Source organism: Stylophora pistillata, chromosome 13 (genome assembly GCF_964205215.1).
Source record: "Stylophora pistillata chromosome 13, jaStyPist1.2, whole genome shotgun sequence".
Taxonomy (NCBI): Eukaryota; Metazoa; Cnidaria; class Anthozoa; order Scleractinia; family Pocilloporidae; genus Stylophora; species Stylophora pistillata.
The window spans coordinates 6499179-6524206 of NC_142531.1; the positions used below are offsets into that span (position 1 = coordinate 6499179).

A 25028-nucleotide genomic window follows, 5' to 3' on the forward strand; every position below is an offset into this window, starting at 1 on the left:
GAGATCTGGGAACAAGACTGAACTTTGATACTAGTCGCGAAGAGCAGCTTGGGAGAAATGTTACGTTGACAAAAGCGCCTGCGCATATTGGCGAAAACCCCGGAAAAAAAACAGATTTGTAGTAAACTTCTTCATAGTTTACTAAGGAATAAAAATGCTTTCCTCAGCTCTAAGAGTTGGACTCAGCCGAGTTTCAACTGCTGCTAAGAAGCGTGTTTTACCAACAATAAGTTCAGGTTTGTTTTTTTGTTTATTTTAATCACAATGCGTTTACGTGTAGCAAGTCGTAGATATTGTGGCTTACGAAGTTGCACGTGAAATCCAATGAATTGAGTTTTACACCTTTCACGTTAATGTATCTGCCAAATTTTTCATTGCATATCAAGTGAATTGTTATTTTGAAATTACTTCCAGTCGATGTGTGGCTTCAGAGTACTCTTTTGGTTCAGTCCTCTTGTACTTTCTTGTGACAGTACGAAGGTCACGCAAATGGTCCACCACACCACCAGACCCACCCCTTGAGTTCCTTAAACATAAAATTTACAATATTATTGAATTCCGAGATTTAGCCTGCTACATTTCCACTTCTGTTTTCTATTTCAGGAATTCTCACGCGGTCTAATCAAACTTCAGCAGGTATGCAAAGCTTGTTTTATAATTTTGAGATTTGTTTGACCTTGTAGATATCAATCAGTTTAGTGAAGGTTCATATTGAAAAACTTAGTCAAAACTCCATGTTAGGGCTATATACAATGGCACGAGCAGGTCTTGAACAACCTTAATGACGTAGTGTAAAGTCCTGTAAGGTGCAAAGTTCTCAACAAATAAATTCCATGTTGATGCAAGTGAAGATGGTGAAATTGCCTGGTGTTACAAGTAAAAGATCCCATTTTGTTGTGTATCTATTAAGTAATAGATCATCACAGATCAAGTAAAAATGTAATAAGAACATAAAAGTGTCACACAAGACACAGCCAGGTATGTCACTAATGTTCTTACAGCATTTTGAGGTCTTCTATATATATCTTATTAACCAAGCGTGAGGGCCATACTGGGAGAATATTGGCCCGAGGTCTTGACAGTACGGACCGAGCACAGCGAGGTCCGTACAAAAAAGACCGAGGGTCGATATTCTTCCAGTACGGTCCCGAGCAAGCTTGGTTAATCAGAGATTTATTATACGACTGAAGTTCAGAGGGACACAAGTGCGGTATCATTTGGGACCATTCAGGACAGTGCCCAGTCCAATACTGAGAGAATATTGACCAGCAATAGAGCATTTTGATTGGTTGATTTTAGTTATTGGCCCTCTGACTGCCTGAGTCGTGTAATAAGACCTGTTACTGACCCAGGGCAACAAAGAATCTTTGGCTTTTGTATGGCGAAAACACAAAATGCCATTCATAGTGACATCATCTTTGTGTCTGTCCTGGAATATTGATCCTTATTAAAAACTGGATCATTGGATAATGCAATTCAAGACTTTTTATTGGCTCAGTCATTATGGTATATGAGCCAATATACCATAATCTAATATCTGTACATTGTAACATCTGGTTTCTTCTTACAAAATAAAGTCGAGAAGATTTGTCTAATATTATCTTGGGGGCGTTTTTTTTAATAAAACAATTATTCCACTCGCGCTTGTTAGATATGAGATGATTATAGCCAACTCAGCGCTACGCGCCTTGTTGGCTATCTATCATCTCATATCCAACACGCGCTCGTGGAATAATTGTTAATTAGTAAGAACCAATTGAAATGCATGTACACTTCAGCTTATCTTTTAAAGAAAATAGAAGGAAACGAGAAAGAGGAAGAGGCATCTGTATGATAAATTGCTTTTTTCCTGAATGAGGATGGACAGATAGGAAGATATTTCACCATCAGCTATGTGTGTTATAAAGTAAGACAACATTTTACCAGTAAAGACTAAGGGTTAACAACCTGGGCCCAGTTGTTCAAAGGCCGATTAGCTCTAACCCAGGGTTAAATTTTAATCTAGGTTTCTAAATTTCTCTAATCAAAAGCCATTTTGGGATAATTTTCCCAGTTCTTTCTAGGACATTCAATCATCAAATTGTAGACAAATGGAATTACGCTGAATTTTCTTTCAGAGCTTTCAGATCTGAAATCGAATTTCACACTAACCCTGGGTTATCTTAACACAGCTTTGAACGACCTGGCCCTGATTACTACATAATACAAGTACAAGAGTGATATACAAAAATTAATAAATAGGTATCTAAGTGGGTTATCACTAAAGGCATTCGCTAAACTGTTTAAACTTAAATTATACAGATTCCAAGTTTGTAGCATGTCATTGAGAGAGTTCTTCGCACAAGGTTTACTTTAATCCCTCGGAGTGTTTTAATTACATTGTATAGCAATTTGCATACCTCTCTGCTCTTGGTGGTGCTTGAGAATATCCACTTGTTGACTAAGTGGGAGGGCACAACAGAAAAATACTTGGGTCATGGATATGAAGTAAGGATTATTTGATTTGTTTCTGCTTAGCAGACAAATGTGTAAAATGCCACATCCAGGATGGTGTAGCTGTTGTCAGGTTTGACACTCCAGACTCTAAGGTGAGTCTTAAGTATTGTAAAAAAAGTTATTACAAGAAAAGTTCACTGTACAGTGTAAATAATGTAGCTTCATTGACTTGAATCTCTTAATTCCTTTGTTAGGTTAATGTGCTGTCGGAGAAGCTCACAACAGAATTGGTTGAGGTAAGAATAATGAGTGCAGATTCTGCCTCTATGTGATCTTCATAGAATAAATGAAAAGTTGTAAGGTCACTTCATTGCATTGTGTTAATCTGATTATTGCCACTTCTTATGTGAATGAATGATTAGGTAATGCAAGGGGTTGAAAATAACCCAGATGTGAAAAGTATTGTTCTTGCATCTGCCAAACCAGGATGTTGGATAGCTGGTGCTGATATCAAGTATGTTGACAAACAGTACAGTTTACAAAAAGCTGTTATTGTATTGTAAAATGCATCCAATAATGACACCCAATGTATTGTGATTTACTTGTGAGAAAAAAATAATGGTTTTGACTACATGCTACCCTTTTACAAGTGCTATTCTTAATCATGTGATAAGGGAAATGGTTTTTAACCAAACAAAGCACATTGATAAGTGCAATTGGTTAGCTCTCAACAGCTATGATCAATGTAATCTTACCCTCAACTTTCATGAGTGATCAAGATAAAATTTCCCTTCACGATAACAATACAATGTCACGCATAAAAGTGATGAGAATATAAATTAAAAAAGTCAACTAGGAGATCAGTAGTTGATCCAATGCTAAATTGTCAAAACTAACATCACAAGAATTGTATGAGAGACAGTAGAAAGAAATACGATTGAGTTCTCATGCGTGAAGTGTTTAAGTTTGGTTGTCCTAGTGAAGTTTTACCTCAAGTGGTCTGCTATCATACCACTTTCTTGGACAGCTGTAGTTATGTTTCTTGATCTTGGGTACATCACATTCTTGAAATTTCTTATTCACTGTCCCTATTAATGTTTGGGTTAAATACATGTATTCCATTAAGTTGGTGATCATTTCCATTTATCATTGTGACACTAATGTTTGATTCAGGGGTGATATTGTTGGGAGAAATTAGATGCTAATCACTCTTATGGATTAAAGGGTTAAGAACAAGTAAATATAACGCATATAATTTCTTTTCATAGCATGTTGAGTGCTGGTGACACTGCACAGAAGGTAAGATTGCATTCGTGTGTTTTTGCTTACATTTCCACATATATTGTTGGTTGGTCTATAGGCGGATTCATGCTGATGTCATTGTTTACATTTTTTCTCATTTGCATACGGCTTTGCGTAAAGAAGGAAGCATGTTAGATACAAATTGACTTCAGGCAGCTAAAGAGCTAGAAAACCTTAGTACATGGTGAAATTTTTAGCTCTTTGGGTGTAATATTCAAGGAGAAATAGTCCATCAAAAACTGCAAAATTTCTGGGTGGCAAAAGTGCTAATGAGCTCATACATTCTATGTAAAATTTTGAGTTTTTAAACCCGTGTGGCACAAAAAGTATTCAATGTATCAGGCTCGTATTCATTGGCCGAGTTAATCGTACTTTGACCTTTCGATATTCAGAGCTGATTTATTTTTAGCTCGATCAGAAACTGAATTGCTTATGCTAATGAGGCAAATATTGTAAACAAGGATTCCCCTATAGTGCACTGTTGTTAGTTATGCCAGGCTGACAGCCACAACCTGACCCCTACTATAGACTCAGCAAACCATACATATACACCATGTGCAAATTACATTTACATTTTTTTTAATTGGCAAAGTCATCATAAAAACATTGCAGTTATAAAGTGTAACTTGAAATCATGGTTAGATAGATAGTAAAATCAAAAACTATGGATGCAATGAAAAGTCATTTTTGTAACATACCTGAATTTAATTTTAAGTTTGAGGAGGTTTGTTTTTATCCCATATTTATGTGTTAGACTATTTTATAATATGTTTTATCTTTCTAAGGTGGAAGAAATATCAGCAAATGGCCAGAAAGTCATGCAACATATTGCAGTGAGTGCTCTAACTGGTGCTTACATTTTGGTATTATTGTCTGCCAGTTTGCATGTCTAGTTGAACTGTCCTCGGGAACGATCATTGTATAGCAGTTAAGTTTTTGATTTTTTAAGATGGCATTGTATTAATTACATTGTGTCTTTGTTACAGGACAGTCCCAAACCTTATGTTGCTGCAATTATGGGATCATGCCTTGGAGGTGGACTGGAGGTAATTGCATTTTATGTGGCCTGTACAGCCCTATACATGCTTTTGTTAAAAAGGTTAAGACAAAAATCCTGAATGAGGGCTATATGTAGTGGCTGAGCAGCACTGGAAAAAGACACACAACCCTATGAGATTTGAGCAAAGGGAAAGTAAGGGTCATATGATAAATTGCTCATTGACTGGGTAAGGTCAGGCAGGACAGGAAAATATTTGGCTCACAGTCATCACAGAAGTTAAGTATTTTCCAAAGGAATATATTATTCTTGGTTGCAGTTTGAAGTTATGACAGTCACTCATGATTGCAAGATAAACTGTTCTTTGGTGTGACCCATTTTCTTATAATCATCAAATTGAGAAGCACAGCAAATTGCAAAATTAATGGCAAAAGACCAATCTTGCCAGGGATAACTCTATTTGTGGAACAAAGGTCATCGTGGATTTAAAAAAATGCCTTTGAATACCTAAATTGTCTTGACAGCAAGAATATAAAAATTTGAAATCAACATATATACAGGCCTGTGGTAATCGGGCAATAAACTATGGCATAAATGATTTCCAGACAATCTTGACGCATGTTTTACTAGTAAAATATTAACATTGATATTGCTGATACATAAAGTAGATATGTGACCGGGCACAGGATTTCGTACACTAACGCTTTTCCGTTAAATGGTTAAAAGTAATCGGTTTGTAAACGGATAGTAAACGGGTAGTAAGAACGTTTAAACGGTTTGCATGTTCGTTTAAACGAATAGTCCAAAGCGTTAAACGGTAGAGCAAAGTCCAAAAACGGATTCTGTAAACCGTTAAACGGCCGAGAAAAAAAAAATAAACGGATGGCTCAAAACGTTAAATGGTTGAACAACATCTATAATTATTTTATGGATAGCTCAAAACATTAAACGGATGGACAAAAACCTTGAACGGATGAGGAGGGCTAAAGAACAGTGGGAAGCCATGCACATATCGATCAGAAACCGTTGTGAACAATTATACGAATTGTTCATGTGGAACAGTGACGTTTCATGCTAATAATATTCGACTGACAACAATAGAAAATTAAGTAAAATGAAATTACTAGCCTGCAATTAAGCTATCCACTGGCGAGTGAAGCGAGCCAAGAGCGAGTCTCGCCCTGGAGAGCTCGCAATGCGTTTGAAAATTTGCATAAGCAGAGGAAGCAATCTGTCAATCATACCATGTGGACTGAACATTCTCGACAGAAAGAAAATAGAATTGAGAAGCAAAGTCGTTTTATTTTTCATGTTCCTACATTGTTTCTTCTACGTATTGACTGAAATGAAAACACACTATCAAGAGAAAAACGTTAAGAAATGCCGCTGATTTTGTAGATTTCACCGTCGATTAATCGAAACAATTTTGCATACGCATGTAACAAAACTCAGCTTTCTTTCGCTCCTGTTTCATCTAGCATTCGATTTCGTAAAGTAATGTGTAATTACAGCTTTTATAAAGCAATTTCTGTTTCCTTTCAATCGATGGAAATAACAGATGAGAAACTCGATAGCCACAGATTTTGTAAATTTTGCCATACACGTCAATCGAAATAAATTTGCATAATCATGAAAACAAATCTCGCTCTCCTCGTTAAACGGATGCAAGTAACCATTAAACGGATGTATTTCATTTTAAACGGATAGGTTAACCGTTTAAACGTTTTGTCGAAAACGTTCAACGGATGAGCAAAGCGTTTAAACGGATGAAGAAAGCGTTTAAACGCTTTAATGATCCGTTTTAAACGGATGGTAAACGGATAGTAAACGGATTGATTCCTTAAACGGTAAAGCGTTAGTGTACGAAATCCTGTGCCCGGTCACATATGTATGTTTATTTTGTGATTAAAACCAGTGGACTTATGTACCTGTAAGGTATTGAGTAACCCTTTCAATAATTTGTCTTCTGTTTCGATCCTCAGGTGGCCTTGAGCTGCCATTACAGAGTAGCTGTTGATAATCAATCCACTGTCCTCTCTGCCCCTGAAGTCATGTTAGGTCTCCTTCCTGGTGCTGGAGGAACTCAGAGATTGCCTCCACTTGTAAGTCAGAATGGCATCTTTTAAAATCAAGTGTTCTGTAGAAGAGAGATTTTTGTTAATCAAACAGGAATTTGAAATGGCTCCATATCTAAGGCCTGTTGGTAACCCTTGACTCTCTAATTGTTTTTTTGGACATTTAGGTTGGCCTTCCTGATGCTTTGGACATGATGCTAACAGGAAAAAACATTAAATCAAGTAAAGCTAAAAGAATGGGCCTTGTTGATCAACTTGTCAAACCACTAGGTATGCTGATTTGTTTATGGTAGAGTGGTAGAGTAAGCAATACCCTTCCCTTACCCACTTGCTTTTGAAACTGTGGTGTTGAATTATTCTCTGGTCCTGTTTCATTTTGTAGTTTTCTTTTGTGAAGCAAAGATGTGGAGATAAATAGAAAAAAGTGATTTAAATGTTGTAATTTCCAGGAAAATGTCTTACAGACCTAAGTGTGGTTTCCATATTACCTTCTCCATTGGCAAACTCTTCCCAAGAAATTTTCAAGCAAGTTACAGTGTATTAAGTTATCTGTTATAGGGTCATTCTAAAGCCCATGTTTGTGATAAAGGCTTCTTGTTTCCAGGCCAAAATGATTGGTAACAACAATTTCTGAGTTTATGTGTAAGCCTGGTTTCAACATGATCCTCTGGAAGGTTTCATTTTTCTCAAAAAGGGGGTGGATGGGGATGAACTTTTCAATCCTTTTGAAACTAGGGCTGGGTATGTTTTAAAGGGGTAAGTTTGTAGAGAAACTGTGGTGCTGCAACAATGGGGGGGGGGGAGGGAGTATAATGAGTTTATTTAGTATTATCAACAGAGTTGATAAAAATGGAAATTGGTTACGTAAAGGATTATAAATCTGGCATTTAGTTAGTTAGCCCTTTGTCAGAGTGAATTAGAAAGGGTTAATGCTTGAAATATCAGCTTTAGAAATTCTTCACCGTGACTAATCTCTTAGCCTAATTATGTTTTAGCTGTTCTTGCTTTCAAAACTGACCTGTGGGTCATTTCCAAAATGATCCTTGGTGATTTCCATGAATATAAACTGTAAAATTACATTAACTACAGGTCCAGGGCTAAAGCCACCAGCAGAAAATACCTTACAATACTTGGAAGATGTAGCAATCCAGAGTGCAAAGTAAGTTAAAAGAGTTTACTAGTAGAAAGTAGTTACTACAATTTCAAGTGGAGTAAGGCCAGACAGAAGTTTAGCAACCATGTTTTGATGTTGAAATGGTATGGTTGTGGTGGGCATTGGGAACAGGGTTAATTAGTTGCCCCTTATAACACCATTATCTTGTGGTCAAAACCTTGTCACAGACTTTTTCTGCACCTAACTTAACTGATAATTGTAGTATTGTTGGGCATATCAAGCTATAATGGATAGAGCACTGGACTGTTGTGCGGGAGGTTGAGGGTTCGAGCCCTGGTTGGACTAACACTCGAGGTCTTAAAACAAGTGAGAAGAATATGCTACCTTTCTTTATCAAGAAATGGTTAGATACTCTAGTCTTCTGGGATTGGGACGAATAAATGGAGGTCCTGTCTCCTGCAGGGCTATCCTGTATAAGGGGACTGGTCAATTAACGTATGTATGTATGTAATGACCTTCATAATATGAAATTTTTATTGTGTTTACATAGGAGTCTAGCTTCTGGAAGTATAAAACTAGATAGATCACATTCCTGGACAAACTTAAAAGGTAATATATGTGGCTGATAGTTACAGATTGATACTTTAACCATAATTATTGTTAAAATTGCATGTGAATATTGATGTGTTGTTGCAATTTTGTCATAATTTTAGTAAGCTGCACAAAAAATGCTACATGTAGATCAGTTAGGAATCTGATGGATAGATGGAACAGCTCAATGAAATACTTTTATTCTGAACTCTGTATCCTAGATTTACAACATAAGATAACAACAGAAACAGTGTATGGAAGAAACTTTGTTTTCAAGAAAGCTGGAGAAACAGTAAGTGTGCTATTGACTATAACCTTCCTTTTTTTTTTTTCTTTTTGTCAAGTTTTCAAATTTAAGTAAGTGACCAGCTATAATGTGGCTTTTTCAAGTAGGTATGGTGATTCTGAAATGTTTCCTTTGGATTGTGATGTAACATACCATATAAAGCTTTGAAATTAGTACTGGCTCCCTGTGTAATTATTTTGTTGAATTTGAAAGCTAACAAAGTATTTCTTTACTATTATTCATAATTGTTACAGTTTAATGCTTTAACCCATTAATAGCCGCAGCTTTTGTGAAAAACTGTGTTTTGAAGCTAGTCGAGCAGATTTTGGGTCACTGTTGTGGTTTTAAAAGCTCAAACATACCACAAGCCCATTGACAGCTTTTACACTCGACGGCCTTTCGATCCAAATGCAAAATGGCGGCCTGAAAATCTCGGGCACGCGCAGAAAGCAAAATTTCGAGATAGTTTTTGGGTTGAAAAGTAATGCCCCACTTATGACTTTTGCTTTTCTCTCTTTCTCCTGCCCTTTTTTTCCCCTTTCCTTGCCTGAAGTTTCTCCTCACTTGCTGGAAATTTAGTAGGCTTCATTTTGGTGTAGAGATTTTTTTAGGAAACTACTCATTATTTTCAAACCACATGCTCAGAAAGGTAGGTGGGTATTAGAACAAGATTTTCGTGCAGATTTTCAGGTCAAAGTTACATGGTTTTTTGGCTATTTCTCCCATCTCCTTTACTCAATTGTGCTCATTCTGGTATCGTTTGTAAGATATTTTCAACCTGTTTAAGTACGTGCTCAAAGTCGTGCTCCAGGGTTAAAAGTGATGACGTCACAAGGTGTAGAAAGGGTGTGGTTCCACATGGGCGCTTACGGGCGCACTGGACATCAATAGGTTAATAAGATTTACATTTTCCATTTTTTCAGGTTATGAAGAAGACAGGGGGTCTTTATCCTGCTCCACTTAGGATTATTGATGTAAGGCAGTGCTTTACGATTACTTTCAATAGACCTCAGAAGGCTTTAACTTGATATCATTAATTTTGTTGGAGGCAGTTGATAGAGCACTATAATCTTCTCATTTCTAATTTGTATCTACCTGTTTAAGAGAATTAAATCACAGTGTCTAGATTGGTGTCTTGTGTGGCCATTTTCCTCATGCCATGTCACTTCAAGAATGTTCTGAATATAGTGTACCCTCTGCCTTTCAACTTACAAGTCAGAGGTCTTTCTTAACCTTCAATCATGCTATTTATAGCAAGTAATCAGTTAGTAAAGAACATTTCAAAATAATGGTGCTCCCCATTTTTGCTCAGCTATACCCATGGCATCTTATTGGTCAAATTTGAAATGACATGCCAGTTACTTCCCTGAAAGTTGTTACTCAGTATCTTCAACAAGATAAGTAAATCTTACAATGTCACTTTTTCGTGGTAGGTCGTAAAAGAAGGGCTAGAAAAAGGCCCTGCGCATGGTTACAAGAAAGAGGCTGAGGTTAGTGTTGTTGACTTTTGATAACTGTTGCTTTTGAAGGGCATTGCTTTCAACAGGGTATGATTGCATATTGAAATTATTAGTGGCTTCCATGGTTAGGTTTCATCTCAATACATTGTTGATAAAACAAAGAAATTTCATATTTTTTTGTCTACACCATATGTACTTACTCAGGGTCTTTTTCTTCATACACTGATTCAAGTCCACTTTTTAATATCTTTTTAACTGGAAAAAGAACAAAATATTGTAGATGGAAGCAGATTCCAAAGTCCAGGGGTGGCGCTGCTAACAGTATACAGTAAACACCTCTGGATTTCCTAAAAATCATTGTTAGAAATTGGGGTGTGGCTTATATGCAGGAATATTTGAAAAAAGTGTCAAGAAAGTCGACGCCGATTACCGTTAATACATCCGATCTAATGCCTGGTTACTAAGCTTCGAATCTTCTGCTTACATTCTTGTTGTAATGCAAAAATCTATGGAAACCTGTGTTGAATGAAAAAATTCCCATCAACAAATACCAGAAAAAGATCAATCATATGTCAAAGTTGGTAGAAACGATGTTCATTATATTAAAGTGCTAAAATTGTGGGTAAGACTTTGAAGCATTTTCCGTTGCAATGTTAAAAGTGAGTTAACGTTTAATGAACAGTGGATGAAGAAGACTTCTCAAGACTCAACTTTGGATTTCTTTTGACTTCTTTCAAATAACTTTTTTTCCAAAATTTGAGTTTCTAAATTCAGGGTGCAGGTTTTTACGGTATCTATGAAGGTAGAGTAGAGTAGACAGAGTAGACATCTATATTTATACAGGATAGCCCCTTCAGTGTAGTAAACACTGGTATCAATAGGGGTCCTGTTACCCACCCATCCCTTACCCACCCATCCCACCCCAGGGGAGGACATACATCACACAGTAAACTCATGCATGGGAAATTAACATCTCCTGCCCCTAACTCTGCAGGAGATGGAACCTCCATTTCTTCGTCCCTCTCCGAGAAGACTAGACTATCTAATCATTTCTTGACATTATAGAAAGTTAGCATATTCTTCTCAATTATTTTAAGACCCTGAGTGTTGGTCTGACAGGGGCTCGAACCCTCGACCTCCTGCACAACAGTCCAGTGCTCTATCCATTGAGCTAATCAGGAGGGTCTTAGAGGTCTTAGAGTTTACCCTTTCACAATACTTTCATCAATCATTGTTCTTAACATGTTAGTTCATAGCTCATCAATTTACTGCAATGATTTCACTGCATTGCCAAAAGAGTAAAAACAAGAGTGCATTATTGTCACAGCGTGCAGGAAGGATTGAAAGTTTTTTCTGTTGTTTTCAGGGATTTGGTGAATTAAGTCAAACTACAGAAGCCAAAGCCTTAATGGGATTGTTCTTTGGCCAGACAGAATGCAAAAAGAATCACTATGGAGCACCTGAAAGGCCAGTTAAGTAAGTGATTATAATTCAAAAAGTGCTTGAAATAAAGCCTTGAGTGAATGTTAAATAAATGCAACATTAACAATGTCCAGCGTTTCAGAAGGGATTTCTACTACTTCAAAAAGGTACTATCGATGTTTTGACAGAACTTTTTCTCTCCATTAGAACTGTTGCTGTCCTTGGTGCTGGTCTCATGGGTGCTGGAATTGCACAGGTGAGCAAGGAATGCTTTTATTGAATCAAAACTAAGGCTAAAAGGTTGGCCACAGTCACTAGCTCTTGTTGATGTGTGGTGAGCTTTCATGATGAATTGTTTCTTTTTATCAAGTTTGGTCTACAGACATTCTCAGGTTAACTTGGTGCATGTTCAGATAAGCTGGGAACCATAATAATTTATCATAACACCTAGCTAAAATCACTCCACTTCAACTGATTGTAAAAATAACGAAAATCAAATCTTCAAAATGGCTGCAGCACTATTTATTTTTTATCTCTGAAGAAGAGGGAAAAGTCTAATTGAAAATGCAGTTTCTTTGATTCATCTCTTTAGTTCTAAACAGATACCTGTTAAACAATTTTTATCCTTTAAGTTCAGTGGTTGTAATCAAAAGATGACCAGGCCCCTTCGAATGTGCATATGGGAATGGATAATTGATTTACTACATGTAGTTATTTGTCCAGAATTAGGACCATGCAGACTTTTAGCATCATGTTAATTGTAACATTTGCACTCCATCAAATGAGGCAGCAAGTTAAAGAGATATTTTGCCATCAAATATTGTTCCTGGAAAATCCACCTCGTGATTTCATAAAAACCAAGGGAATCTAGTGAGCCAGTGCTCTCGTAACAGAATATTGGAATGGCAGTAAGTCAGATGAGAGTGTATCTACCTTTCAGCTTATGAAGACACTTAATTTTCAATATATATAATTTATATATATTAATTGTTACATCAATTTATGTAGGTCAGCCTTCAAAAGGGTCATCAAGTGATAATGAAGGACAACATTCAAGAAGGACTTACAAGAGGACAAGAACAAGTCTACAAGGGGTATGTTGGTTAAGGCAGTGAATTTGGAATTAAAAGGTAGCAAACATTTGAATGACTCGCATCTAATTCTTTTTTCTTGGCTTCAGATTCAATGGTCGTGTGAAGAAGAAGGCTATGACATCGTAAGTATACAGCTGACAGTACTTTACAATAACAAGAAAAAGATGTCCTCTTTCATTGACTTTTTTGCATCACTTTTGTTTGTACAACCTCAATCATCTCAATGGAAATTATTTCTTATGTTATGGAAAAGCTGTCTGAGAAAACTTCAACAATGAGTATCTCAGTCCAATTCCCCCCAATCCACTTTAATCTTTGCTAATCCACTCCAATCCACTCCAATCAACTTGCATCTATTCTGTTTAAATTCATCCAATACAGCCTAATCCATTCCAATTCCTTTCCCTGTAGTCCTTTACAGTCAGCTAACTTAAAGATAGATTTTGTTAGCAATCACAGTTTATTAATAATTAATAATATAGTGATAATATTGGTATCATTATTTTTTTCTTTTGCAGATTTGAAAGAGATCACATGATGTCTAACTTGTCAGCTCAATTAGACTTTGCGGTAAATATTTTATGTTTCTTAGATTTTTCACTTTCCCTAGAAACAATCAGCTCTGCTTTAATTATATTTGATTAATCTAATCTTATTGATATCAGACTTTTAGCTACTTGCATTTCAATGTTGCAGGATATTGTGTGTCTTTGATAATTTTTTTTTTGTTGAAGAGGGAGACCCTGATGTGATCATCTCTTACGAAAGTTCCCTTTTCTTATTTTGTAGTCCTTTCTTTTTCTCTATTTTGGAAATTGCTCTGCTATGTTAACTTTTTCATCAGGACCCTGTTGTAGAATCATGAAATCTTAATTGATTCACATGAAATTTTCCCAATTTCAATAATTATGATATCCAGCAAACAGTTCATAAGAACAAAGAAGTGTATCAGTCAGAGGGTGAAAGTTTAATGAAAGATAAAATTCGCCTAACTACTTGACAAGGAATTAAGCCATGAGAGAGAATTGCAAAAAAATAAATTATCTGATTTTTATAGTTTAAGGGGTAAGGGATATTTAGATCACGCTAATACAAGACTCTCTTTATGTTCCCTTGTATGCCTGCTGTACAATATAGAAGTCTGTAAGATCAAATGAGTTTCTACCAGCAGTGTACACTTACATGTATTTATTATGTATTGTAGAACTTTAAAAAAGCAGACATGGTGATTGAAGCTGTCTTTGAGGACATTAACATCAAACATAAGGTCATTAAGGAAATTGAACAGGTCAGGCCAATTCTTTGTTGTCTTTTCCATTTTATGCTCTTGTAATCTCTCTGTCTGTGATTATAATCTCTCGCTTTTTTCAGAGATGAGATGAGGTTCTTTTGTCATGTTTGTAGGTCATCCCTGAACATTGTGTGTTTGCATCAAATACATCTGCTCTACCTATACATCAGGTCAGTCTTGTTTCCTGACCAATACATGGAGTTGCTTAGCTTTTCAGTGTTGAAGTTTGATTTTCAGTGCTCTTTTTTTTTAATCCTTTTTTCTAAGTATAACTCTGAAGATATATTCATCTTTCCTTTGAATTGGACTTGTGTGTTATATTTTCCAGATTGCAGAAGCTAGTAAAAGACCTGAGAAGGTGAGAGGGAGGCTGTATATTTGATATTTTATGGATAAACCTAAACCCCAACTTTGTAAAGAAAAGATGTAATTGTCCAAGTATTACAAGTACATAATTATTAATATTATTTTACATCTATGGGTGACTTTCATTTATCTGCCAATGTGCAGGTCATAGGAATGCACTACTTTTCACCTGTGGACAAAATGCCTCTATTGGAAATCATAACAACAGACAAAACTTCAAAAGACACAGCTGGTAAGATTTGTTAAATATTATTGATTGTTAGACACAGCTTGAGTTGAGGAGTAGGAGCTATTTTCTTACCCTTGCATGTACCGATATTTAACTCCTAAGCTTCACGCGTTTGTCTCAATATTTTACTTATTATTATGTGCAATTTCTGGACAGAAAGAGGACAAGCTTACTTTAATTTTGTCAACCAAAAATGCGTTTAATATAATTGCATGTTTATTTTGTTATTTTTTGTCAGCTGCTGCTGTGGATGTTGGTTTAAAGCAAGGAAAGACAGTCATTGTTGTAAAGGTGAGACTTTCTCTACCTATCTGTCTAACTAGCAACAAGTTTGATTATAATTAGAGTTTTGTTTTACTGAGATAATGCACAAGTCTGAAACTAATGATCCTCTGGAGGAAATAACCCCTCAAAAACAGAGATATACAATTGAAAGCTCGTATATTTTATCATATTCTGTAGAATTAGCACTGACTTCTAGGTGGTTAGAAGCCTTCAAACGTTGTGACCATAGTCAAAATGTTTCCCCTTTTATTGAGGAAATTTGGGGGTGACAGATATGAATTTGTAAATCCCCACAATTATCTTAAAGGCAAAGTATAACTTAAAAGTTGGTCTTGATTGTTTTAAATTCCTCTTTCTCCTGCTGGTGAAGGCTTTGGGTACATTTTCAATTTTAAGTACCTTACAGACAGTTATTAATATTTTATAGTTTACATATAAATGTACTTTGCTATTAGTCATGAATATCTTTCTCTAACTCTAAATTAATGTGATTGATTTAAGGATGGTCCAGGTTTTTACACCACACGAATCCTGGCTCCCACATTGGCAGAAGCAGTGGCTCTTCTTCAGGTGAGATTGTTATTTATATTCCTTAACACTGAGTAGTGCTGAGAAATAGCTTCTCGTATGTATGGGCTACTTGATCATCTATGGAGTCACTTCTTTGTGCTGCAAAGAAAGTAACTCAGTGACATCTCCCGGTTAGCTCACTGGATAGAGCGCTGGACTGTTGTGCGGGAGGTCGAGGGTTCAAGCCCCGGCCGGACCAACACTCAGGGTCTTAAAATAATTGAGAAGAATTTGCTGCCTTTCTATAACATCAAGAAATGGTTAGATATTCTAGTCTTCTTGGATACGGACGAATAAATGGAGGTCCCATCTCCTGCAGGGTTGGGGTAGGAGACGTTAATTTCCCACACACGAGATTACTGTGTGATGGATGTCCTCCCCTGGGGTGGGATGGGTGGGATGTTGGGCGCACTTAATTTGGAGCCTCGCTCTGTTGTGCGACCCTCGCCATACTCTGGTGAAAGTGATTAAATAAATAAATGTCTCCCTGTTTCTGGTTCCCTTTTTGTTGTAGGAAGGAGTCAGCCCAAAGGATCTTGATGACCTTACCAAGAAGTTTGGATTCCCAGTTGGATCAGCCACTTTGGCTGATGAGGTGGATATGAAAGATTTTTATTGTACAAATTAAGACTTGTTGTTTTGGTGGATAAGAACTGTGTATCTAAAGATGAAAATTGTACTTTGTTTTCAGTGTAGCACTGATTCATACACTGTAATTGGAAGAACATGACTGTTTACATAATTATGATCCACAGGCTCATTTGCACACATGCGAAAATATTTAGGGATTTTTATCTTTCATCTTGATTTTTTGAGAGAAAACAAAATGTGCACCTATCGCTTTTTTTGACGAAAATAAGTTCTTTAATTAGTCTTCTTTCACTGGAGCTTGTTTTTTTGGAAAAGATTATTTTTAAAAATTTACTGTGCATTGTGTTTGCTTTCTTGGTTTCTCCAAAATTTTGACTTTTCGTAGGCACGTGTTAGATCGTGTTACATGTGAGTGTCGATGGGTTAAACTCGATCTTGCTATAAATTTCTGCATTTTGAGAAAAGAAAAATGGGTTTCGTATGACAAATTGTGATTCATTGGAAGATAACAGGTGAAGTTTACAACGTGAATCAGTGATTCGATGATGAAAATAAGTTACAAATGCAGGTTTTGCTTTAATGGAGATGTATAATTTTTTGCATTTGCAATCTCTTACAGATGTTTTGATCTGACATGGGTATTATTTAACACACGTGATATTTCGCACACCAGAGTGCAATATATATGACACAGCATAACATGGCTTTTGTTTTCACACCCTTTAACATGATTCTTTGTTTAACCTGAACATGGTTCATTGTTTATATAGAACAAAAGAAAATTTTAATCAGGAGTGCATCATGACACGCTGCTACTGTGTTAACGAAAATTTCTTTTGTCTACCATGCTAAGATAGTGTGCCCGTGTCATCACCATTATGCTGGAAATCCTGTGGAGGGTCACATATGGGTGTTTAGCTGCCTCTGTGTCATGGATTTTAGTGCTTTGCTCAGTAGTATTCATTTGATAATTATATAGCTCATTAGTATAACAATGATCTTTGATGAAAGCTATGTCCATAGAATTTCTTTTGAAGAGAATTACTACAAAATCAGGCCAAAAACATACACTACAGTTTCAGTTATAGTGTAGTCATGGCAACATGTTATTCAGAGAAGGTTATCAATATTTAATAAATTTAAGAGCAGTAAGTTCAGTAAGGCTTTCATGTTTAACCTAACCTGTCCCTTGAATAGGTAAAGCATTCCAGTTCCACAGTGCTAAACAGTTTACATTTTTCTTCCTTCAGGTGGGTATCGATGTAGCAGCTCACGTTGCAGAGGATCTTGGGAAAGCTTTTGGTGAAAGGTGAGAATTGCCTTGGTAACATTATTGAAATGAGGTTGGTAGGGAAATCAGTTTGTGATGATGGTTTCTGTTTTTCTTCCCTTTTATCTTTAGATTTGGTGGTGGTGATCCAAGGGTCTTAAAAGCAATGGTCGATGGAGGACATTTAGGTTTGCTTGTCTTTATTAAAAACTATTTCACATGTCAAGGAAGACACAATTTCTATTTAGGTGCTGTTGTATTTTTTTCTTCTTTTTCTTTAACTTTGTTCCTTGTCATGTCACTAGCTGACAAGTTAAAAATTGCTGTCAATATTAGAATTTATGATAAAGTATTTTTTGTGCGCATCAATCTTATCTTTGTTAATAACTAAAATTTAATATTCTTTTTGTTAACAGGAAGGAAGTCTGGAAAAGGCTTCTTTATGTATGGTGGGAAAGGCGAGCGAGGAGTAAGCAATCAATAAAAAGTTACATTTATTTATTTTGTTTAAATTTTAAAGCAGTTGATTACCAACTGAAGATAAATTTATGATTATCAAGTTAATCAAAACTATAACAAAACTCTCAAATGTGATTGGTTAACACCAGCCCGATTTGCACACTAATAGGACAGTGCACACATCATGCTTGTAATTGGACAGTGTAATAGGACAGTGCACACATCATGCTTGTAATTGGACAGTGTAATAGGACAGTGTACACATGCCTGTAATTGGACAGTGTAATAGGATGGTTCAAAGGTCAGTTAACATGTTATGCCTGTGAATGTGAACAGTACACCTCGCGTTGCACACTTCACCAAGTTAACTTTTTTTTCATGAAAATTTATAATGGATGACTAGTTTCTTTCTTGAGTTTTGTCAAAGTTTTGATTAATTTGTAAGTTGAATAGGACTACAGTCATCCAATTCTGTTGGTAATCATACTAATACTAAACAAATCAGACTTCCACTGCGCATTCATGAATCTGATTTTGTTAATCACTCGTTTGATAACAGACCGAATTGGACTCCACTTGGTCATACTGCCATTTGTTGCTCTTGTACTGTTGTTTTTGTCAGACAACATGTACACAAAGGTGGTTCATTTAAAATAAGTGTTAATGAGAAGTTGAGCAAACTGATCAATCTCTTTTTCTTATAGATCAATGGTGCAGCAGAGAAGATTCTTAAAGAGTTTTCCATTCCCAAGAAGGGAAGGTCAGTCTGATTTCACTTATTCCATGTGTTGCCCACCTAGTTATTATTATTATTTCGAAAGATTGATTTGGAATGTTTTGAATTCCCAACTTCCCTCAAACTGTATGTACTAATAAATTTGAAGTCTCCATTGCAAGTGACAAAATGAATGGTCTTCATTTGTCATTGTTTTTCTTTTAGGGGTTGTCAAGTAAATTTTCATTACAATAATTAGAAAAACCAATTGAAAGCTATTTTAACTTATTTTCCCATGATTATTTTATTCTTTTTCCATAGCCATGAAGCTGAGGAAATTCAAATGAGACTGGCAGCGCGTTTTGTCAATGAGTCTATACTCTGTCTTCAAGAAGGAATTTTGAGAAATCCAGTAAGTGTGACCTTTTGCAAGCCAGTATCAATTTGTCATTCTTCCCACATTTAGAATAGCAGGTGACCTTTGTATGATAAGAAACCCCATGGCCAAAGAATTCTCTCTCATCAAAGCAATTGTGTTGATTGGCAGAAGTATACTGAACATTTCTTTTGTCATAACATCCTGTAATGCAGATGCCTTATTACTTGCTGTAGCATAGAAGTTCATGAATGAACAATGTGTGACTAATTTAAAATTGAGCTAGCTTTTGAGCAGGCCCTCATTTTGAGAGCTTCTGCATGAGCCTTTCTTCACCTGTGTGTGACAAAGTATGAGTCCTTGAACAACACAAGCAAGAGGTCTGCAAAGAGCCTAGCTCTACCTCTGGCCCCAGGTAAATCTCACCTAGACTCATCTCAACTCTTCCTGCATGAGAAGAAATGCACATCCTGCAGTGACAACAGTGTGGACTTGCTCACTGGCTAAGAGTGAGCTTGATAGTAATCTGAGATTAATTGCAGTCACCTCCCCATGATATAATGCTCTCACTGAATACTGCTAGTCTTCACCATGAGACAAACTTTTTTTTTTTGCATCACACTTTCTTTGTGATAATAAGCTAGAGAAGAACACTTCAAATTAAGGGTCTTAACCAATTCTCAGAATCTAAGTTAATTCCACAAGCAAGAATTTCTTGACAGACCAATGATAGCTTTTTGCCATTACTTATCTCTACAGTGTATTTTGTTGAGAAGGGATGTCAGTCCCTTTTTTGGCATAGTAAACCATAAGCTAAAAGTTCTTTTCTCATTCTAGGTTGATGGGGACATTGGTGCTGTATTTGGTCTTGGATTCCCACCTTTCCATGGAGGTTAGTTTAAAATAATTTTTCGTATCTTTTACTGTGAGCACTTTTGTATTCCATGGCTAAATGCTGATGAAACAATTGTAAAAGTATTCACTCGCTATCTGGCTCTGAAGACAATAACTCTAACTTAAATGATGAATGTTTCCAATTAAAATGTGTAAATGCAGTATTTGTTTCATTTGACCACACAATAGAGTTGGTTATTGTTGGTGACTCGTTGCTGATGGAAGCAATGGGCTGGCACCCTGTTTTTCTTAAGCAGATGCCCAGTGTTTATTTCAGCTACGTAAAACCCCACATTATCAGGTGTCCCTTTAAGTTACCCTTACCCTTACCATTTGTGCATAGTACAGTTTTACCATACATTATGTTGATCCTGAGATATTATGAATCCAATCAAAAACGGAAGGAATTAAGCTCACTTAAGTTTTAGGTCTTCTACATGTTGCTGCAGTCGCTTCCTTCTGAGATCTCTCTCTAACAGTTTCTATGTCAGCTATTGATTTCATGATCACAACTTGTGACATTCTCTTTGTTAGGAAATTAGAAAATTTAGATCAGGAAGTGACTGTAATCTTTCCTAGGTCCTTTCCGCTATCTTGATGCTTATGGAGCTGACAAGTTTGTTGAAAGAATGGAAAAACTACATGAAACAATTGGTGGAGAACGGTTTGTTCCCTGCCAGATGTTGTTAGATTACGCTAAAGATCCAAGCAAGAAGTTCCACAAGAGATAATGGTCTGATAGTCTTTGCAATGCCAGGTATTTTCCTGACCACAGAGGCTGTTAGATGATTTAGCATTCTTTTTGCCACATGGGAGACTGCATCATTTTTTAAAACAGGAATAGATGTGAATTTGCAAAGAGTATGTCATTTCTTTTATAGGGTACTCCTTACAAAAGTTTCATAAAGTTTTCCCAGTTCAAATCTCACACTAAGGAGTTTCTCTGTAAACTGAGAAAATAGCAGCAACTGGTGCTCGTGCATGTGAACATGTTTGTAGGTTGAAAAACTAAATAAAAGGCAACAAGCAAACTCACACAGTGTCTTATCAGAGAGGTAACATAAATTGTACAGTCACTGAAATGAGACTAACTATTGACATGGCAAGTAAATTGAAAGCTTACTGACCTTTATTGCAAATGCAAAAAACAAATAGTCAGTAAAGGAAAATGTAATAAGTATTTAAATAAACCAAAATAAAACAGTTAAATAAGCCAATGGGGAGGAAAAGGAACAGGTGATCATTTATTAAGTGCAGCCACATAATTAAACTTGAGGATTTTTGGGTTACAATCCCAGTACCCTTACTAATGAGATCTAGACACACTTCCCTCATTTCAAAAGTTAAATTTACAGGCTTTTCCCTTTCAATTTGTTAAAGCTTCTTGGTATCAAATTACCTCTCAGTCAGGAGAGCCAAATAGCTGGCCATAATACCTGCACATAATACCTCTACACATTTGGGAAGATGTAAAAATACTTAGTTGAAAACTTAATACTTGTATCTGTTTAACTGAAGTAGTAACAAAGATTTTAGTATGTTCCACTGCACTTATCATACATTTAAATCTCTGTTCATGTATGCACTCTACTTCTACATTTCCAAATCAAAACATGGGAACTCTAACATGTTAAATAGTCTTAATTATATGCACACTAACAACAGCAAAGTAATACAGTGCATTAAACATTTTGGCACAACTATGGAATGAGTTTCCACTTATTCTGTCTGCAATTTAAGAGCAGACTTTGTAAAACTGCCATTGACTTAAGAACAAAAGACATCAACCTTATTCTATGTCACATGCTCCTGTCTAAAATCAGAGAATAATCCATTTAATATATTCTAAAGAATATAAAATGTATTCTCACACAAAATATATCAAAATTTATTGGCAAATGAATATTACTCTCCCACTTGCGGGGATTTTAGAGTATTTATATGTATATATTTTTTTCCAACTGAAAATATTTGTATAATGAGCTTTTAAGTCAGCTGAACCGACTGGTGGCTAGTGAAAGTTCAACAGGCGTCATTCTTGGAGATCTAGATGTCACACTCCTTCAGCTAACACAATCCTGAAAATGGAAAGGAATCATGATTACACAATATGTCTTGGGAAGATACTAAATGCATTATAAGAACTTAGTACCCTCTGTTACCCTCATTTGCTCAACAAACAAATTAGAAAAGAACAGTCATGTATACATGCACAGGTCTGTGAAGGGAATGCTCATTTTAAGTGCAAGAGGTGTTAAATGGTTATTAATACAATGGGCACACACTGTCGGAATGTGTTCTGTCTTGAAGTCCAAACCACTTCTAACCATACCCTTTGGGTTGGGCAGTCACACACAACTAAGCTAACCTTGGATGATAGTAATTTTTCTTTTTAGTAGATTTATGATGCTTTGTTGGGCTGAGAACACTGGTAGAAGGATGAACACCAATAGCATAGCTCTATTTTGTGCATATAAACACACACAACCCATAATTCCTCCATTCACTCTGACAAAGGGCTAATGCTTGAAATGTCAGCCTCACAGTGGCACAACAATTCAGTCCATTAATCCAAAAATTACCTTGTTATACTCCCCCACACATACAGATGAGAAATGAAAGTTAAGTTTAAGATTTAAGCGTAACCCCTTAAACCCTAGGCCTAACATCAGTATGCATATTCTCTATACTATTCTCAGAACTTTTCCTAAGGGGCTGACAAGGAGAATTTGTTTAAAAATTAAGAGCTTCTTTAGTCAGTGATCGTTTCCTTTATTCTCATGACCTTAATGTGTGATTCAGGGGGTGATATTGCAAGGAGAAATTAGATGCTCATGACTCCAAAGGGTCAGAGGATTCATTAACACAAGCCACCTTTGAAACAAAGGCACTCTGGATTTTGAATCCTCTTAGGTAACCCTGACCATCACAGTTTGGTTAACTTATGCCTCCTATCTAGTTAGACTTTAAAAAGAACAAATTCGTTGTCACCTACCCATTCTTCTCTGCAATATCACCATAAAGCATTGTTGTGGGTTCAAGAAGTTCTTTCTGCTTTTCTTCTTGAGTCAACTTTACCTCACCACGTGCTATTTTTTCATTTTCCTTTAAAGTAGATAAAATTCCCAAGTATTCACATGCAACTATCACAACTCAGAGGGTTATCTTCCTAAGTTTTTTTTTCTGGAAACAATTTGAGTAGACATGAATATAAGTAATACAACATGAGTAATCCTACAACTGGTATTTTGGATTTTCTTTATGCACATCTTGATTTTGTTGACAATAAAGTTCAAAGATTCAAAGGACACTGCCAACAATTCTCTGTGTGTAACAAAAGAGCAAACAGCAAGTTCTTCACATTGACTTTCCAAGACATTAAAAAAAATTGATTGTTCTCGTGTGAAATGCTGTGAATCCTTGCTTCAACATTCAGGCAGAGCAAATACATAAATGTCATTTTCGCTACATACTATTGTAAGTGTAGTTATATTAGTTTGTAACTGAACTTTTCTTTTGCAATTGCTTTCCACTATGAAAACTTAGCAGTTCAATAGCAGTTGCAGAACTGAACTTGATTGACAAAGGATTCCTACAAAATGTGTTTTCTCCATTCCCCCAGTACCTGCTCTTCTCTATTCCAAATCTTTTACTTTCAAGAGAGACGGAAATCTAACAAGATTAATCCAATTTCCCGAGCGCACTAAAATTTTGAAAGGGCTAGTCGTCCAATTCTAAGCAAAGAACTGTAAAAGGTCTCTGAAGTTATATTCTCCCCTTACCAGAATCAACATCACTGACTTGAGGTAACCTTTTTTATATTTTAAGTGAACGCGTCTCTTCTTTTAAAAGTTTACGGACAATTCTTTGTTAAATCAATAACAAGAACGATAATACCCACATTTGAAGGAAAACTTGCATGAATAATTAATTACATTTAAGTATTTGTATTTAAATATTGAACAATATTTAGGATTCCCTTTGGAAATACCTGTTGTCAAAATTTAAGGAAAAAAGGGTGAAAATCGAAAGACATAAATACATTGATTTCAGCCCATCTATAAATGGGAAAGTATCTAAACTAATTTGTCGACGCTAATGGCCATTGTTGATGTTTCTTGTAAAATACAACAGTAGTTAAGTTATGCATATCAGCTGATTTCAATTTCCATTTTACAAACCTCGCTTTCTTTATCCTCTCGCCAGCGATAAATTTTGGTCATGGTGATAGACAGAAGATGCAAAGCCTCCTGTTTTGTTTGCAGCCAAAAAACGCTCTCTGATTTCACCTGTAAAACATCAGCTAACCGCTTTTTGAAGTTGAATATTTCAGCAGAGCGCACACGACTTAGCCACAACGGTTCTACTTCTTGAAAGATCACCCCGTACAAACGGTCCCTGGGAAAGTTTCGCCACTCCATGAAATCCTCAACAGCTATGTCTTTTTTCTTCTTTAGTCCGTCTATTCGCACAGTGTCGTAATCCGTAACGAAAAAGACTCCTTCAGGTTCATCTTGTGTCCAATTATATTTCTTTCCGAAGGCAACGATTTGAAGTCCCTTCATGGTTGATGGCAGGTCGTCTACTACCGACGGAATCATACTCAACAAGCTGATTGTTGGCCTTACAGTCAAAAGATTCGGAGAATTTACCACATTGTCCATCAATCGCTGGCATAGCTTTAAAGGTCCGTTTCCTGATCCAAAAAACAGCAGTTTTGGATCGAAATATTTGGGCACGTTAACATACCTTCTGCACAAAAACAAATCTTCAGAAAAGCCACCATCACTGAAAAGTGCAGCTCCAGTGGGTAAAAAAGGCGCCGCCATCTCCGATGAAATACAGTGCTTAGGACAAGGGAAGTCTATTTGTCTTGATGTGTACCATTCGAATTCTTCAAGTATACAATCCGGAACAGTCTGGAAAAAATTTAAATTCCAATCACTGACGCCACAGTCAACTGTTTACACATTTCCCTCCAAAATCTCCAAAGGTTACTGCGATCCAACCCCCTGCAGTTTAGGCGTCGGAAAACTGGGTCCTATCATTAGATATCAGTCCCACTCGTTTAACTTTTTAGTCGCATCCCTTCACCGTGAGAATTATTTGAATCTTTCAATCAATAAATGGGCGGTTCCATCCTCGGAGACCCAGGGGCTGTGAGTCGATTTCAAGTTAGGGCGGAAGAGCCCGCTCTTCTGCCCT

General features: G+C 36.3%; 2 protein-coding genes across 3 annotated transcripts; one reads left to right on the plus strand and one right to left on the minus strand.

The window, feature by feature from the left end:
- The first annotated feature begins 77 nt into the window (after window positions 1-77).
- On the plus strand, window positions 78-20858 carry LOC111326946 (trifunctional enzyme subunit alpha, mitochondrial). Of its 2 annotated transcripts, none has more exons than XM_022931028.2 (34): window positions 78-236; window positions 604-636; window positions 2518-2588; window positions 2691-2732; window positions 2859-2950; window positions 3705-3735; window positions 4524-4571; window positions 4725-4784; window positions 6718-6837; window positions 6978-7080; window positions 7900-7969; window positions 8475-8533; window positions 8737-8807; window positions 9725-9775; window positions 10235-10291; window positions 11628-11737; window positions 11891-11939; window positions 12692-12777; window positions 12864-12899; window positions 13296-13347; window positions 13982-14065; window positions 14182-14238; window positions 14397-14426; window positions 14579-14666; window positions 14902-14954; window positions 15450-15518; window positions 16033-16113; window positions 17360-17418; window positions 17512-17567; window positions 17796-17848; window positions 18543-18598; window positions 18875-18965; window positions 19767-19821; window positions 20403-20858. In XM_022931028.2, the coding sequence occupies exons 1-34, from the start codon at window positions 155-157 to the stop codon at window positions 20552-20554; spliced, it is 2307 nt and encodes a 768-aa protein (XP_022786763.2). In that variant the 5' UTR covers window positions 78-154; the 3' UTR covers window positions 20555-20858. The 2 variants fall into 2 exon arrangements, with proteins under 2 accessions (XP_022786763.2, XP_022786764.2); XM_022931029.2 differs by having other exon boundaries at window positions 2521-2588.
- Window positions 20859-20930: 72 nt separating this feature from the next.
- LOC111326947 (uncharacterized) lies at window positions 20931-24822 on the minus strand. Its single transcript, XM_022931030.2, has 3 exons — window positions 24005-24822; window positions 22819-22928; window positions 20931-21901 (listed from the first exon to the last, which is right to left on the minus strand). The coding sequence occupies exons 1-3, from the start codon at window positions 24650-24652 to the stop codon at window positions 21877-21879; spliced, it is 783 nt and encodes a 260-aa protein (XP_022786765.2). The 5' UTR covers window positions 24653-24822; the 3' UTR covers window positions 20931-21876.
- Window positions 24823-25028: the final 206 nt, after the last annotated feature.

Bases quoted from the DNA above. Each gene is read 5' to 3' on its own strand.
- LOC111326946 (XM_022931028.2), top strand. From the start codon at position 155: ATGCTTTCCTCAGCTCTAAGAGTTGGACTCAGCCGAGTTTCAACTGCT. The intron at 11,738-11,890 runs GTAAGTGATTAT...TCTCTCCATTAG, and splicing joins GCACCTGAAAGGCCAGTTAA to AACTGTTGCTGTCCTTGGTG. The intron at 14,066-14,181 runs GTCAGGCCAATT...TCATGTTTGTAG, and splicing joins TCATTAAGGAAATTGAACAG to GTCATCCCTGAACATTGTGT.
- LOC111326947 (XM_022931030.2), bottom strand. From the start codon at position 24,652: ATGGCGGCGCCTTTTTTACCCACTGGAGCTGCACTTTTCAGTGATGGT. The intron at 22,929-24,004 runs GTTTGTAAAATG...TCTACTTTAAAG, and splicing joins GAGAGGATAAAGAAAGCGAG to GAAAATGAAAAAATAGCACG. The intron at 21,902-22,818 runs GTAGGTGACAAC...TTCCATTTTCAG, and splicing joins GATATTGCAGAGAAGAATGG to GATTGTGTTAGCTGAAGGAG.